This window comes from Papaver somniferum, chromosome 9, assembly GCF_003573695.1.
Source record: "Papaver somniferum cultivar HN1 chromosome 9, ASM357369v1, whole genome shotgun sequence".
Lineage (NCBI taxonomy): Eukaryota > Viridiplantae > Streptophyta > Magnoliopsida > Ranunculales > Papaveraceae > Papaver > Papaver somniferum.
In genome coordinates this window covers 90109086-90126594 of record NC_039366.1, presented here as the reverse complement: position 1 = coordinate 90126594, position 17509 = coordinate 90109086, and the positions used below count along the sequence as shown (strand labels likewise).

General features: G+C 38.2%; 2 protein-coding genes across 5 annotated transcripts; both read left to right on the top strand.

Annotated features, from left to right (window-relative positions):
* The first annotated feature begins 7496 nt into the window (after nt 1-7496).
* LOC113309786 (ERI1 exoribonuclease 2-like) lies at nt 7497-12866 on the top strand. Of its 3 annotated transcripts, none has more exons than XM_026558299.1 (5): nt 7497-7560; nt 8049-8119; nt 9051-9675; nt 11443-11618; nt 11889-12866. In XM_026558299.1, the coding sequence occupies exons 3-5, from the start codon at nt 9055-9057 to the stop codon at nt 12400-12402; spliced, it is 1311 nt and encodes a 436-aa protein (XP_026414084.1). In that variant the 5' UTR covers nt 7497-7560; nt 8049-8119; nt 9051-9054; the 3' UTR covers nt 12403-12866. The 3 variants fall into 3 exon arrangements, with proteins under 3 accessions (XP_026414084.1, XP_026414083.1, XP_026414085.1); XM_026558298.1 differs by lacking the exon at nt 7497-7560 and adding an exon at nt 7566-7665; XM_026558300.1 differs by lacking the exon at nt 7497-7560 and adding an exon at nt 7633-7798.
* Nucleotides 12867-13357: 491 nt separating this feature from the next.
* Nucleotides 13358-16873, top strand: LOC113313463 (DNA replication complex GINS protein SLD5-like). 2 transcript variants are annotated; one of them, XR_003341896.1, is made up of 7 exons: nt 13358-13683; nt 14066-14188; nt 14275-14354; nt 14463-14572; nt 15516-15591; nt 15976-16147; nt 16701-16873. XR_003341896.1 is itself a non-coding variant. In XM_026562245.1 (6 exons), the coding sequence occupies exons 1-6, from the start codon at nt 13501-13503 to the stop codon at nt 16073-16075; spliced, it is 672 nt and encodes a 223-aa protein (XP_026418030.1). In that variant the 5' UTR covers nt 13359-13500; the 3' UTR covers nt 16076-16371. The 2 variants fall into 2 exon arrangements, 1 of the variants encoding a protein (XP_026418030.1); XM_026562245.1 differs by lacking the exon at nt 16701-16873 and having other exon boundaries at nt 13359-13683; nt 15976-16371.
* The last annotated feature ends 636 nt before the right edge of the window (nt 16874-17509 follow it).

Here is a 17509-nt window from a genome sequence, read left to right as displayed (position 1 = left end):
AACATCACTGATAGGGTTTCCAGTTATCGGATTCAGTGAATCTTCCATCTTGATTGGGTTTTCCTCTTCTCCGAACCCATTGAGGTTGATATATGTATTGCTACAAGTATCAAAATCAATGTTTTCACAAAGAAGCCCTACACTTGATTTCCTATCTTCATCGGAATCATATGTTTCAGACATTTCATCAAGTGTTACAGCTAGACCTTTGTTCCCAATGTATTTTCTATTATTTGGGAATTCGTTAGCAAAATGGCCAAAACCTTAACACTTAAAGCACTGAGGCATGTCCTAGTCATCAGCCTCGTCAGCATCCTTGTTTTTAGGAGGTACGCGACCGTGAGGTTTGTCTGATGACTTAGGTTTGTCTCTTGAAAACCGTTTACTTCTGTTCAACAGAAGATCCCTAAACTGTCTTGTGATCAAGGAGACTGATTTGTCAAGATCTTCATTCGAAAAATCATCCTCAGACTGATCATCCTCAGAGACATGAACTTTCTTACTTTTGACAAGTAATTTAGTGTTCTTTTGTGCTTTAAAGGCAACATCCTTACCGACTTTGGATGTATGCTCATGGTTAAAGATCTTAAGCTTTCCAACCAAGGTGTTTCTGGAAAGATTATCGAGGTTATTCCCCTCAACGATGGCATGCTTCTTAAACTCGTATCTAGATGGCGGCGATCTGAGAATTTTCATCACAATGTCATTTTCAGGAAAAGTCTTACCCAATGCAAAAGATGGATTAACAATTTCAGACACTTTGTGATTAAACTCATCAAATATTTCTTCATCTGCCATACAAAGGTTTTCCCAATCGGAATTAAGGTTTTGAAGCCTAGCATCCTTTTCACTGAAGTTGCCTTCAAATACGGTTTCTAAGATATCCCAAGCATCTTTAGATCTAGTGCAGTTTCTCACATGATTTTGAAGATTTGGGGTAATGGCATGTATGATAGCATTCAAACCGTCAGAATTTTGCTTTGCAACAGTTATCCCAACAGCGGTGTATTCACCAATAGGTTTGGGAACGTTTACATCACCAAATGCCAGACCGGGAGCATCATAGCTATTAACCACATATACCCATGATTGAAAATCACGCGATTGAAGAAAAGCTCGCATAAAAATTTTCCACCATAAGTAATTAGAGACATCGAAGACTGGTGGTACGTTAATAGAGATAGCACCTCTGTCCATAGAGTCAGATCGCTACAAACACGGACTTGTTAGGTCTTAAACGTGTTTGCCTGCTCTGATACCAATTGAAAAAGCGGGGATCTAACAACACCACCCAATATTTCGCTTAGCAATCTGTATGGACTAAATCCGAAATACTTTGCTAGAGAATCAACTAGATAGTCAGACTCAATCTAGATTAAAGTATCTCAAGGAGTCAATATCTCTCACTTGTTTTGATTTACTCAAGCTAAAACAATAGCGAGTCTTTAATCAAACACAAGGAATAACTTGGAAGGTACCAAAGACCAATATCCAAGGATCAATCAATATCAATCAACAACCAAAGGTTGGATTTCCAATTGATGATCTTAACGCACAACCTGTATTATTTCAATTATATAAAAAATATAATGCGGAAAAGAAATAACACAGACACCAGAAGTTTTGTTAACGAGGAAACCGCAAATGCAGAAATACCCCGGGACCTAGTCCAAATTGAATACACACTGTATTAAGCCGCTACAGACACTAGCCTACTCCAAGCTAACTTCGGACTTGACTATAGTTGAACCCCAATCAGTCTCCCACCGATCCAAGGTACAGTTGTACTCCTACGTCTCTGATCTCAGTAGGACACTGCGCACTTGATTCCCTTAGCTGATCTCACCCACAACTAAGAGTTGCTGCAACCCAAAATCGCAGACTTGATAATAAACAAATCTGTCTCACCCAGAAAAGTCTATCAAAGGATAAATCTTAGGTTTTGTTCCGTCTTAAGATATATAATCAAGGTGAACATGATCAATTGATAATCCTGTCTTATATTCCCGAAGAACAACCTAGATTAATCAATCACCTCTCAACAATCCTTCTTGACTACACAAGCGGTTTGTCAAGGAATCACAAATAGTGAGACGAAGATGTTTGTGACTTCTTTGTCTTTCCTATCGGAGAACTCTCACGATCTCAAGCCAATCAAAGATTGTACTCGTACGATAGAAGATGCAAGATCAGATCACACAACTACGATAAAAGTAGTATCGGTCTGGCTTCACAATCCCAATGAAGTCTTTAAGTCGTTAACCTGGTTTTAGAGAAGAAAACCAAAGGTTAAAGGAGAATCGACTCTAGCGAGCGCACTAGTATCACACAGACGTGTGGGGATTATTTTTGCCCAATGCTATATGTCTCCTATATATAACCTTCAAATCAGGGTTTTTCCTTAATTACAAAGCAATCCATATTAACCGTTAGATGAAAACCTGATTTAGATCCAAGCTAATATTTCTCAACCGTTAGATCGAAAACTTAGCTTGTCACACACACTTGGGTAGACGTTTACTGGGTTTGTGAAAACCGTGCCCAAACGTGTATGTGTATGTTGGTTCAACATAGCAACTCAAAAGGTTAACCATATGAGCATTTCATATTAACCTAGTTCTTCTTCACCATAACTAGTTCAATTGACTCAAATGAATTAGTTAGAGAGTTGTTCAATTGCTATGAGATCTTATGTAACTACACAAGACACAATTAAAACAAAGATGATTCGATTCGATGAATCGACTCATGAAATTTATAGCCACGATTTGCATAAAGCATTCCTTAGTAATTTAAGTTTCATGTTCAGAGCACATCTTTAGATCATAACCACTTAAGCTCACAAATAAGTTCGCGGACTTAAGGCAACCGGCAGAGTTTTCCAAACTCAGCAGAAAATCTCGGCAAAGAGACTTCCGCCAGTTTGCGGACTAGGTTCGCGGACTAAACATACAAACGATTTTTTGGAAAATCCCAGCAGAAATTCTCGGTAAGAGAACTTCTGTCAGTTCGCGGACTTGGCAAAGCCAATTCCTCCGGTTTCTCTCAATCAAAAAAGTTCGAAAACTTCGGATTAAGGAATACATGGTTATGTAATCTAAACTCTCATTCCAATCATTGAGACATTCTCAAAGGACGTTATATATCCGTTATTCACAGACCGTTTCACGGCAGAGCAATTCTCAAAGTAATTGAAAATTTTCATGACTTTCGTCAGTAGGTGAAGATAAACTTGATCAAAGCGAAACGCTTTACCAACACACGATTTCGAGAAAAAGATAACTAGTGAATACTCAACTCGAAATGTCAAATGTATATGATCCAGTCTATATAACATACGACTTGTTATCTCATAAGAAGTAGGAGATAGAATAGATAGGCTTTTGAGTGATAGATAAGTTCAAGTCTCCACATACCTTTTTGTTGATGAAGTTTCACGGTTTCTTGAGTAGATATTCGTCGTTGTATGATGAATCGCCATGAAGTCCTTGAGATCAACTACACTTTTATATCCTAGTCCGAGACTTAGCTATGTAGACTAGAAATCAAGAATCATAGTTTTGATCACTAACATTGACAAACATGCTTGATATAGCAACGCATGCAAGTCGACCGAGCTATGCTCTAACAGGGTTTTCAAGTGATGGCATGACAAAACTATGGAGTATGCTGACTTCTATGGTGCAAGTCAGGTGTTAAAGTCCATGTTTCTCACAAGTATACGAAGATGATGCATTAGGAATGCATAATTTCGTATTGTTATACGTAGCGAGTACATTACATGTGGTAATGGGAATTTTGTGAAAATATTGAACTCAAAGAAGTTGATGGCCTTTGCAGTGGCAAAGTAGATGAAGGACCTGTCTATGCGATAAATTTGAAGGTGTTTTCATCATAGCCAGTTGATGGAAGATTATAGTTATCTCTCTTGAATGCATGTACCTTGGTGGTAATGCAAAGTCTGGTTGCGAACCAACGTTTTTGTGGCAATGTGATGCCATTAAAGAAGAATTGGATGGCCAATTCTTATCTATCATAAAGCTTATGGAAAGGCTGAAGAAATAAGCTCAAGTTATGGAAAAACCGATACACCGCGGTCTTGCGTTTGCAAAGAGTTCTTCATTGATGCTAGATGAGCACAAGGAGTGTGCTTGCACCTGGTTTATGAGTGGGATCAGTATGCTTGGACAAGGGTGTCCAAAAACCTTCATTTGATCATAACCACAAGCAGATGTTCTTGTCGACTGCAAATCAACAATTGTCGTTACTGAAGTTGATTTTGGAGAAGGGGAAAGACAAGAGTTTCCAGTCGTGCATGGAAATAAAAATGAGTTCCAAGTTTGAAGAAGAATGCGACATTCTTCCTTCATGGAACGTAGGCAGTGGCGCCTCATTTGCAAGGATTATAGCCTTGTTAAGATTGTCCAAGAGTGTTTATCCGTATAAGTCATTGAGTGATATGACTTTGCTGAGCTCTATAGTGATGCTCCGAATTACCAAGTTAAGTCCGTTCCAGTTGTGCAAAGGTGCACAATTTTGCATTAAATTTTGGGTACTAATTGGCATAGCAGGTATGCAACAGTAGCATGCGCCAAATAGGATTTGGGCATGGCCAAGATGCATGACGATGTTGGAGATGCAAGTTAGGCGAATTGTAGATGCATGGAGAAAGAAGGACAAAGTAGTGGTGATGCATAAAGATGGCATGTGGACATTATTGAAGAAATCTTCATGAAAGCTAAAGCAACATGATGGCATCAGTTTGAAGGAGTTTTCAACTAATTGTCAATTATATTGTGCTTCGTTATGGGAGTTGCATAAGAACGTTGATAGTTGGAAGAGTGCATGTGGCGAAGTGAATTGCTACATTGGGGACAGTAGGTGCTGTCTCGCTTCCTTTGTTGCTTAGAAGCGAAGTTGAGGTCAGTATTGTAAGGCTTTTTAGGTCTTACAAGTTGCAATCAGTTGGCGCGAGTATTTGCTCAAGTTTGAGTATACTTTCAGTTTGGGTCGAGTGGACCTTCGTGTTGGAATGAAGTCTCTCTATGTAAGGTAGTAGTGAATGAGGGTATTTGAAGTGAAAAGATCTTGCCTCTTTCGTTCAAAGTAAAGCTAGTTCGCGTGGAAGATTCTACATAGCATATTAAGCCAAAATATGCAATAGAAGACGCTGAAAGTGAAAGAAGCAAAAAGAGGAGTTGGTGGCATAGTCGAGTTTGCCGTTGAGAGTTATGTTGAAGTGCGAAGGCATTTGGCAGCGAATGCATAGAGTGACGCAACAAGAATGAAGATGTAAGTCCAGCAAGTATATGAGTTAAGAGTAACTCATTGTTAGGATGAACATGATGTTGTTTTTCCGCCACGTTAAAGCGTTGCAGTTTGAAAGAGCAAGTGATGCTTAAAGTACTGGTTTCAAAGGCGCGTGAAGAGGAACCATGTACAATGAGGCAATAGTAAACTCCGGGTATCCTAAGTCATGGCTAACGTCATGCATTTCAGTCGAGTTTGCGCAGGAGTTTTGCAAAATGATTGAAGAACACTTAGTCTACAATAAGGCATGTTGAATTGCAAGAGTGCAATGTCAGTCGGAATTGAAGGCGGTAAGCTAAGTTATGCATATCAGGGTGATATGTTGGCTGTTTGAAGTGTACACTTATGCACGAAATGGCTTGGAGAAAATATTTGTGATGCAGATCGAATGAGGACCATTGGTTTAGGGTTAGCCAAAAGAGTACTGTCGAATTTCAGAGGAGTTCTGAAAATGCATGGCAATAGATCACAAAAACATTTGGGTGTTGAGATGTGAATAAAGTGGAGATTGAAGCATAGTCGACGATGCGACAGTGGATCTGGAATTCATAGGCTTAATGGCAAGGCAAACAAACTAAGTGGCGGCATAAAGTACTAGGCAGAGAAGTTTTGGCAAGGTTAAAGGCCAAACAAAGTTGCTGATTTCTGAGAGTGGCTCAGATGTATACGAGGCCAAGGAAAGTTCAGTAGAGACTGAACTGATGTTGCATTCAACGAGGAAGTTGAACAGATTAGGTGGGGGAGGTCTATGACATGGCTGCAAGTGACGCATAATGATTGCGCGTTACAGAGTTGCAGGCCAAGTCAGTGTGCAGCCAGAATGGTACCACACTGCGTAGACTATCAAGTGCTAAGAATGGCATAACCCCGCAGGGCCAATGAAGTGAAAGAGTATCACTACATTGTAAATACATTTGGCTAAATAATGAAGCTTATTGGCCGACACAATGAAGCTTCATTGAGGAAAGGCAAGACAAAGTTGCAAGGTGTAACATGCAACATGTGATGTTTGCATGTTGGCATGTCCGTGGAATTGAGTTTGGCCCAAACTCAAGGATGATGCAAGAAGGCAGAATAGGCCAAGAGTTGGTCTATGCATTAGTTCAAGGCTGGCCAAAGCTTGAATAATGCAAACAAGCTAGTAATGCGAGAATGCGCATTACTATTGTTAAGCAAATTGGCTAAGTGAAGCAAGAATAAGGCATATGAGCATATGCCACGTATTGGCATCAATTGGAAATCATGTTGGCATGAATTTGGATTAATTAAGGCGTCTTAGCAAGTTCAGATCAGGGCTATATGCAGTGGTGCATAAAGTTGACGTAAAAGTGGCACATTATAGCTCAAGTGTTGGTTATTGGCTTTGCGAGCATGCCAATGAAGTGAGACAGGGTGGAATGGTTATAAATTGAATTTATAACCATATTAGAGTGTCTACAACCATTTGGGACAGGTGTGGCGTGACTTGGCAGAAGTTGGTAAAGGCTAGTCAGTTATGCACACTTTATGCAGTTATGGAAACTACCTGTGGACATGTGGCTGTCTGTAGGATGTGCAAGCGGTTGCACAGAAGTTTTGGCCTGATCCTAGTTGGTATAAATATCTTAGAGATCAATAATGTTGGTGTTTTTCAATTGGAGAAGAACCACCGATTTGTAGAGAGAGTTAGGCATTCACCAAGAGGGTGAATGACCTGTTTTGGTCCATGTGATGAACAAGTTTTGTAATCTTCCTTTAGTGCAGTAAAATGGGTTTGTTGCAGTATTCTTTGTGTTCATTGTGTTACTGATGTTGTGAGAATTGTTCAAGTACATGGAAGAACCTCTTATGCTTATGGGGGCATGAAAGAGAGAAAGAAGAAAAGACTTTCGTTGTGCAATGCCTTATGAGTGAAGGTAGATGCGTACTTTGATGCAAGTATGCAAGGCTAAATATTTTTGGGTGAAGTTGATTCACTGAACCACAATCATTGCCGGTCATGTCCTATGAAAATTTTAGGCGATTAAATGGACACGTGACACACGCCAAGTTAAAAGGAAAATAAAAAGGCCGGCTTATAGGGATGGTCTAAAAATTGGAAATAGGACGAAGATGACTGTTCAAGGACAAAAGTGGAAAAAAGATATTCGGGGCACTTGAATATCACGTGAGTGTAAATAAAAATAGATTAAAAGGATATAAAAGTAAAAAAAGGATGAAGAAGTTAGGAGTAGAGTCACCTGCTTGGTTTCCAAGGAAAACCGGAAACTGGTAAGCTTTTTAGTCCTGATTTTTATTATATGATCACCTTCTTCCGTTTCACTCAAACTCTTTCTCTCTCTCCCCCTTCCTTCTGTGTCTGTCTATAGAATCAATGTAAGCGGATTTCGCTTTCTTTCGATTTTTCTCTTCCTCTTTCTTTCGATTATTCTTTCTGTAAATTCTATTCTCATCTTACCGGATTTCGATTTGAAATCTTATTTTTCAAGGAGCAGATTTCGATTTAGATGTAATTTTTTTTAGATGAATTTAATGTTGCTTTTCGTTTGATTTGCTTTCAAAATCATGATAATTGAGAGTTGGTTACTGCTGTAGTTGTTTAAATATACTTAGGTTTTAAGATTAGTTAACATGAAATTGTTCTCTGTAGGCGAACGAATTGAACTTTACATCAATCGCCTTTGCAAGTTATTAGTTTGTTTGTTTTTTTGATTGGTAAATTTCCAATCTAATACTATGAATCTGATTGGAATTCACAGCGAAGGTGTTGTCTCCAACAACGTGCAAATGATTGGAGAACAAGTTAGAGACCAAGGATTGCCACCAATTTGTAAGTTTATATGATTATTTATTATATGGCATCCGTATTGTACCATTGCTGGCATTAGCAACTTAGCAATAAACAAAACGATAGCATTACTAAATCAACAAGGAGATGGGATGCTGATAATAGCTGAATTCATAGTTTTGATTTATTTTACTTTTTCAATGTAATTGTTAGAATTTCTAATGGAACTTGTGTGAAAGGAGGTATATTGTAACAGTCTCAAGTTTCCCTGCTCTAGCCAGTGAGTTATAGTCTATTAGCAGGAGATTCGGTGGGATTGGTGTTTTAGAACCTATTATTACTTGTTTGGATATTTGATTGAAAATTCAGTGTGCGTGAATATTTGTGTGCCAATGTATGGGCTAAGGATGTCTTCATCTTATACTCTTCTACTTCTTCAACAGTTGAGTTAGTATTGTCATTGATGAGAGTACAGTCCGCCATCAGTCCCCTTCAATATTATAGCTAATTTATATGCCACAGCTAATTCAAAGTCTTGTTTTAACCCCATAGCAATGTTTTCTGACCTTTCTACGGATGTTTGGCTCATATACCGCCACCGTGTAATTTTCGCAGTTACATACCTCTGTGTCTTGGCTGCCTATCAGGTTATGCCCTGCTTATTGCAAAGAGAGATCTGAGTTGCAAAATGAGTTTGACAGCATATTAATGTGTTATACATCTTTTTTGGTTCAGTGCTGAAATTTATAAAAATTAAGCTGTTGCGCACATTAAGTCTTCTAAGTTCAAACCAAATCCTTTTGAGTGAATACTTTCTTTTGCCATCGTCATTTCGATCATATCCTTTTGAGCTACTGTGAAAAGCCTAATTCCGCAGTATGGTTTCAAATGACTTGTTCAATGCTTTATCGTCTTATAGGTTATTGAAATCTTACTAGTTTTTTTCTTTTTTTTTGCCCCCGGGTGACTGCAGAACAATGCAGAAGAACCAGGAGGCATCCATAAGATGCCTGCAGCCTGAGGCATTCCCTTTCCATTTGCAAAATGATGGAATATCCATGGAAGGGTTTGTAGAGTACAAGGATGAAAACAATGCTCATCCAGGAGGTGGTGGCATTGTAGAACCTGAAAGTTCATCAAGCAATGAATCTTTTGCACCTCCAGGTGAAGGTGGTTATCCTAGACCCATGTACCAACAAGATTTTTGCATGTGGTCTTCAACCTTTAATCATCCCGACTATCAGAAGCCACAACAGAACTGGAATGCCTTCGAGAGCTTACATTACATGAATAGGGAGCATCATTTTCCCTTAGAAAACAGAATCCAGTATATACCCTTCAGGATGCTTGCTTCTCAAGGTGGCTATCCACACGAGTTTCAGTTTCAAGAGTTTCAATATTTTGTGGTTATAGACTTCGAAGCAACCTGTGACAAGGAAAGGAATCCCCACCCACAAGAAATTATCGAGTTTCCGTCTGTTTTGGTGAACAGTGTGACTGGGCAATTGGAAGCTTCTTTTCAGACATATGTGCGACCTGCTTATCATCAAAATCTCACTGATTTCTGCAAGGACTTGACAGGCATACAGCAAATTCAGGTGAGTCTTCAGTGTACTTTGCTACTCCCTTTTTTTCTCTTGTCTATATTTTTATTTTTCTGTTTCAAATGGGGTGATTGAACATGTTTTCACGTTCACTATCGTAGACCAAGTAAAACATACTTGTAGCAGATAAACCATAGAAATTATCGTCTTGGAAGAAGTACAAGGAGCGTATACAGTGGGGGATAGTCATCACACTATACTGACTGATTAGTGCTGGAAAAATGATATACTTAGAGAGTTGAACCCTGAAAGCTACCTAACTGCTGTCAATTTACAAGTTATAACTAATGATTTGCTTTTCTGATATTCAACTTAGGATAGAGATAGAGCACGGGGGTTTTCTAAACCTTACTTGGAATGAAAACACGCATAAGCTGTGTTTTGCTAAAGATATCAGCAAGCTGATGTTGCAATGAGACGCATGGAGTGCCAATTAACTTCTGCGACCCATGATAGACACAGATACTGTAGTCTCAATTTACTTAAAGAAAAGATTTTTTCTCTTTGTTTTCCCATTACTCAGAAATCACAATCCTTAGTAAATGCCATTATAGTTATTTACATGCTGTAATGATGGACTTTGACTTGAAAGCGGTACCATTACAAGCTCTGAATAACAATCCCTATTCACGGATCAGTTTGTGTTGCTGGGATTTGTTAGATTATGTATTATAAAGTTTGAGGAAGTTTAGTTAGTATCCTTAGAGGGGTCCATAGAATTAATGGGGTGGAGCTGGCTGGTTTGCGGCGATTTGTGGACCATGTGATGACGGGGTATTATTTGTAATTATATGAATGTTTAGCTCTCAAAATAGTAAAACAATCACCCGTACTTTCATACAAGTTTGTGTATCTATTCATTATTCTTACCTTCTACTTCATGTTGCATAGTTATTTATAACTAAGCATCATCCTGTGTGACGACTTGAATTAGTCACTTCTTTGTTCCATTTCACTTGACTGTGTTAGTTCTTGAGTTCTTGTTCAAGCCAAAGTAAAGATTATTTATGTAAGTTTAGGATAACATAACACATATTCAAATTACTCAAGGATGGGTAAATATTGAGTTTTAGTGATCAAGTATGGTATCTGTGTTTGAATAACGGCTCAAAATCATGAATTTATGACTTTTTGTGTTGTACTTATACTAAGTAATTAATGGGGAGCCATATTCGTTGTCTGGATTATGTGATATGAATACCTGGTCTCAAGTTTTAATAGGGAAACAGGAGTTTTAACCGACTCCAATTAATGGTCATTAATCTGACTTCATGTGGCGAAGGCTTTTTTTGTATGAAGGGATCCTGGTTGCTGGTTGGTCAGCAGTGTGGTCCAAAGTACATTTGCATCTTTTGCAAATTCAAACCACATCACAATGTGACCATGATTGTGAAAATCATTTTGGGTTAAGTAGCAAGAAGCCCTGTAAAAGGGTAGAAAGTTGTTCACAAATATTTGTTAGGAACCCAGTATTTTTTGGTTATTATCAGGACTTGCTGCAGATATTGTAAAGTGTATCTCCTTATAATAAAGTACAAGAAAAACTTGTTGTTTATAGATTAGATACCACCGTATCGGAATTAGGTAACACCGTTACAAGTTTGATCATTTCCATAATTTGTGTTTGTCATCTGTACCCTATTGATGGAAGAACTGTTGCTGATACATAATAGTAATCACTATAAATAAAGTGCTTTTATCAATAGAAGCCATTTGTTGAAGCTATGAAACAGAAATAACTAATGTGTTGTCGTTTTCCAGGTGGACAGAGGTGTCCCTTTAGGCGAAGCGTTACTCATGCATGATAAGTGGCTTGAAGATAAGGGGATCAAGCACACTAATTTTGCCGTGGTAACTTGGTCGAACTGGGATTGTAGGGTCATGCTGGAATCTGAGTGTCGCTTTAAGAGGATTCGCAAACCTCCTTACTTCAACAGGTGATTAGGTTTTGTATTTCTGGCTTTTACGTTGTAAGCAAGGTGTAGATTTAGTCCCCTCTAAACGTTTTTAATCATAACCTGAGATGTCTTCACTGTAAAATCGTCACATAATTTGATACAACACATGAATAATACTAAGTATTCTGAGAAGCTCAAATTTGAATGGAATTTAACATCTCAAAGCATTCAAAATTTTGGCCTTGAATATAGCATTGGTTTCTGTCGATTCCTGAAATACCTTATACTAACACCTGGAAATTTTCTCAGGTGGATCAACTTGAAGGTTCCATTTTGTGAGGTTTTTGGTGGGGCACGCTGCAATCTAAAAGACGCTGTTCAGATGGCTGGTTTAGTATGGGAAGGTCGTGCACATTGTGGCCTGGATGACGCCAGGAATACTGCTCGGCTTCTTACCCACATCATGCACAGGGGCTTCAGGTTTTCCATCACCAACTCGCTGGTATGGCAATCTGCAGAACGCCCAATGGGATGGCAGCAATCTCCTGACCGACAACTAGCTCCTGCAACTCCCACCCATTACCCCCAGAAGCCAATAAGGCAGTCTTCTCCTGTGCCTCCTCTCATCCAATTGCACCACCATCCTTCTCACATTGACTCTGCTAGAGACTTGCGCACATACTGTTTCTGTGGGGTTAAGAGCAGCAGAAGAATGGTCCGCAAACCCGGTCCGAAGCATGGAAGCTTCTTTTTTGGGTGTGGAAATTGGACTGCTACCAGAGGTGCAGTTTGCCCATTTTTCGAATGGGCTTCTACTACTTGATATCCTCCGAGCCTTGAAGCTGGATGTAAGCTCGTCTGTATAAAAAGAAAAAAGAAAAAACTGAAAAAAAAATGGTGGAAAAAAGAAAAAGAAGAAAGGGGTCGAGTAACCTTCTAAAGTACCCAAAATGAGGACATTGTGCCCACCTGCTTCTGAGGTGAGGTCAATGTCCGGTAAGTAGTTTTCTGTATTCTTTATTCTACATATGATTTCATGTAGTGAACTTCTTATATTGACAGTAGAGAAAAGAGAACGAGAAAAAAAATGAGGGATGAAGATGCCTACCACCTTAGAAGGATCTACTTTGTTACTTTTTTCTTTCTTGTTCTTACATGCTCAGACATGTGCTTAATTATTTTAAATAATATTGCGACATCGTAGGATCCGTTATTCTCTTCAACAGTATCCTTGTATTTATTGAGCAACACTGGCATTGTCATGGCTGCCTTGATTATGTTCCCCTTAAAAGAAAAGATCATTCAACTGTTCATACTATGAGTCTGGTTTGGAAAACACAATACATTGTCAGGATAAGTGGAAGCTAATTTAGATAAAAGGTTTTGGACTCTTTAACTTATTTTTATTTTTGGTAAAGAATGTAGTAGTTGCCGGAAGTTAGGCTTTGTATTTTCTTTTTGGTGCAAACTTTGATTTTACCTGGACTATCTCTGAACCAGAGGAGTGAACTCGGCTAAGGATCCTGTTGTATTTGTCATTAGATGGTCCTGGGACGGGCTTTTTAGGCCCCTAACTTAAAATATATGACTGTAAAGTCATGTAGGATGTAGTGAGATAACAAGTCTAGTCTGCACCAACTGGAGATGCTAATAATCCTGGAAAATCAGTTGAGAAATGAATTTTTGGGCAGAAGCCAAACAACTTATAAATACAACCTTTTTTCTACTACTCCTTAGGCTGCACTACCTCCTTCTATTACGAACACCGTGCCAAACGGACCCTCAAGTGAATTACCCAAAGACGGTCCAGAATCCAGAAAGACGGGCATATGTCTATATTTTTGGCGCCATTTTGTGCTTTCTCCTCCCGTCTCCTCTTCTTTTGTTGCTTTACCATCTTCGTCTCTGCAGATAAGATATTATGGCGTCTGCTTCAGATCAAGGTTTAGGTTTTGGAAGTGAAGATATCGATGCGTCGATTTCAGCTCTTCCAACTGAAGTGGAGCTTTTGAAACGCGCATGGAGAAACGAGAAAGCTTCTCCTGAAATTCTTCAATTTCAGGAAGATGTAGTAAGAAATGCTAGAGTCCAAATTCAAAATATGGTAATTTTTTATCCCAAACCCTAATTCTGTTTCTAACCTTTTCTTTTAGATCTTACCCCCTTTTTTCATTTTTGCTGAAATTATTTCTTTTTCAATTTTTCAATTGAGATTCGGGGTAAGATTTTCACTAATGAATTGTGAATATATAGTCTATTTTAGGGTTATATAGTTTTTATGCTGGAATTTCTTACAGATTTGAGAACTTTTTTCGTACACTGTTGAAGTTAGGGTTGGTTTTCTAGGAATTTTACTTATTCACAAAATTCTAGAGAGTGAGTTAAGAAACAGGTTCTGTGAGAAGAAAGATTGATTGGGGGTGTCTGATTTGTCTTTTTTATGTTACATTGTTTATCTAATTCAATTTTTCATACTGTCTGGGTAGGAAGATACTGTGGAAGCATATGCCGAAGATGGCAAGGATGCACTCACTGTATCACTTTATCAGATGGACTTGGACAGGACTGAGTTTTTATTGAGATCGTATCTTCGAACTCGCCTTCAAAAGGTGGGGATAGGTTCAATTTCTTGTTGCTTTTGTGGGTTAGGACCTTGAAATGGTTTATCCTTTTATCTAACAATTTCTTTTTACAGATCGAGAAGTACATGATTCACATTTCGAAAACCGATTTATGGAATAGGCTTTCTAAACCTGAAAAAGAGTTTGCAAAAAGGTGAATCATTCTATTTTATTTGATATGTCATATGTGTAGTTTTATGTGCGAAATGTTTTGCTAAGTTACATGACTGATTTGGTTTGTGAACTTGTTTTGAATGAACAGCTGTAAGGAAAATATGGAAAATCATCTGAAGCAAAGTGTTTTATCACGATTGCCTTTTGGCTACCAGGATTTTCTTAAGCAATCTATATCAAGTGAAGAGGATGATATGGGTACTATCTCTCTCTCTCTCTCTCTCAAGCAATTTCATTGATCATATGACTTTGGTTCTGGAACCATCCCTGGTAGAAATTTTCTGAGCACTCCTGATGAGTAGTAAGGTATGATGTAATGATTCTTGTCTCTCTATGACAAGACCTCCACTCTTCTTTCACCTAGTAGGATTCACTGTCAGATTAACTGATATCGAAATTTATTAACTTCATTAACTCCTGAATATAGTCTTAAAAACACTAGATACACCAATCTGATTAGTTAAACTAATCTAGTGTTGATAAGAATTTTTCTCCATGCAAAATGTCTTAATGACATATGTATGGCCAGATGTCGCAGTAATAAAGGAATTGCGTTGTTAATGTATTCTAAACAGTGGCTTATCTGTGAAGGCCAACAGTTCTTATACAAAAGTTTTTTTGCGTCCTATTGCAGTTTTTGAAATGTTGAAGAAAATATTGGTGGCGAATACTAATTTTTCATATTTTCTGATTATTTTATCTCCCTGGGGAAATAATAGAGTATCTGTGTTGGAACAAGTTATCCCAGCTGTCTTAGAGCTGCGTGAATCGCTTTCTACAAATTATGTGGTTATTCAGTTGTTTCAACAGTTAATACATCCCTTATCTTCTTTCAAGCTCACTGTAGCTTGTTCTACCATTTGAGGATTTTGGGTTTAACGTTCCACTACCCATGTGCACTTCTACAATTACTTTTGTACGCCTACTCAGGTTCAATTGATTACATCGTAGATGTGGATGGTTTTTGATAACTGTTACAGGGTCATTCTTAAACTTCTATCTTGAACTATTCAGGCAATCTTAACATTCAAATCCACTTGTCCCATGGGTGACTCTTTTGGATGCCTTATGGTATCTGCTATGGCAATCTTAATTAATTTATTTTTCTTATACTTGCCTGATCATTGATTTTGACATGCAGTTCCAGAGCCGCAGCTGGACACATTTGTCTTCTGCAAAAGCAAGGGGTCTGTTGGGTCATTTCAGCTCGATTCCGTGTAATTCTCTAATGAACTCTATATAATATGGAATCCATGCATATGTACACATGTCATTATGTTGGGTTTAGGGGTCACATGATGATCAATGTAGGCTTGACTTTGATCTCTATCACTATATTACAAAGAAATATTCCTCTATAAGAAAACAGATACTGAATCATCTTCATGTGGGTCAGATGTACGTGTAAGAGAAGTGTGACAATATGATATTTTTATGTAGAATGGGGTACTTGGCATTTAGTTACTAGGCATTTAGGCATGAAGGAAGGGGCTTGAACCGCTAATTTGAGCTTTGCCATAAAGAATAGAGATTGTATTCCAGTTCCTCCTAGAAGTGTATCTCGTTCATCCACTAATCAATTTTGTTTGGCAATGTTGCAGTGGAGATGAGGTTGTAGACCTGATTGCGGGTGATTTGTATGTCCTAAGGTACAAGTCAATAAAGCCACTTGTAGAGACAGGGCAGATTGACCTTGTTTGACTCCTCTTCTCAGCTCATCCCAAGTCGTTATTCACCACAATGAGATTTAACATGGTGAAAACTCGACAGTAGGTAAGTCATGATGGAAAATTTCTTGCATGATGGAAGTTCAAGTGTAAGTTGTGCATTCTTTGTCATTGCCATTCATGTTGTTCAGCGTTGATATTCATCAGCGATTCTGTTCAGTTATCTTTTGTCACCTCAGTTTTTTCTTAGAAACACTACTATAAGTTTCTCGATGTGCTGTATATTATTATACCCTTAAAACATCATACAATATGAGTTTATTTGCTTTACATTTTACTTCATCTGTTGGACAATCATTTTAATATGTGATAACCTATGGTAGATAGTAATGCTAAGGAGTTTCCTACAATGATTCGTGTAGACTGCACTAAGTGTATCCTTCACAATTTGGAATTTTCAGACTAGTCTGCCTAGTTTTATCACCAACTCCTGATGGAATGATATTGTCCATTCTACCCCTAATTTCTCCATGCCTCTGCTGTTCAAGTGTGTATGTCAGACTGTTTCATATTCCATATTCCCAGATAGTCTGTACTTCAGCATCACTGTGACTTTCTCTGACTCGAGAGCTACTTGCTCATTGTGTAACTTCATATAGGTATGCTTGAGGGCTTCACTATGGTATTCTGCCTCAATAATCCCCACATCCATGGTACATTGGTACTAGAGATTAAGTTTGGCATCCTACTGGGCATGCAGGCATCACACTGTGAACATAAACTTATTTATTACTGTTTTAATGTGGGCCGATTATTTGTTAGTGGTAGCAAGAGATTTCATTTAAAATACATATTTCATAGTTATTACTTTGCCTGTGTCCTAGTTTTCTTACAATTTGCGGCTTCCCGCTTTCTGTTTCCCAGTTGAATTGTAAGAGTCACATTGGCGAGTTAGCATTTGGCTGTGCTGTTTTTAGATTTTTCATGGGAATCGCTTTGGAAATATCGGTAGTTAATAATTACACTTGTTCATTAGAAGCTCAGAGAACTGTGAGAAGAATTGAATGTGAGACTAGGGTCAACATATGCTCCATCTTCGGTCTTTATTAGATCTGTGGCTATTAAAGCAGGTATGGGTTGTGATCTATCATTGAGAAAATCAGATCATAATCATCATCTTTAGTCCTGATTTATGAACAATTCGAAGAGACAACATCATCTCCGCCAATCCTAAGCAGATTTGCGTTTTTCTTTGGTTTTGGTGATGATTTGGTTTTAGTTTTTAATGTTTTAGGTTTACACGATCTTCATGTTTTAGGATGTTTACAATCTGGTTCTTTTTCTTAGATATTATAGTCTAGATTCAGCTAGTAGTTCTAGTTTTGGACTTTCAGCAACAGGTTCTCAAAAGTCACCAGCAGCAACAACAGGTTCTAAGACACCAGCAATTAATAGTTTTAGACCGATT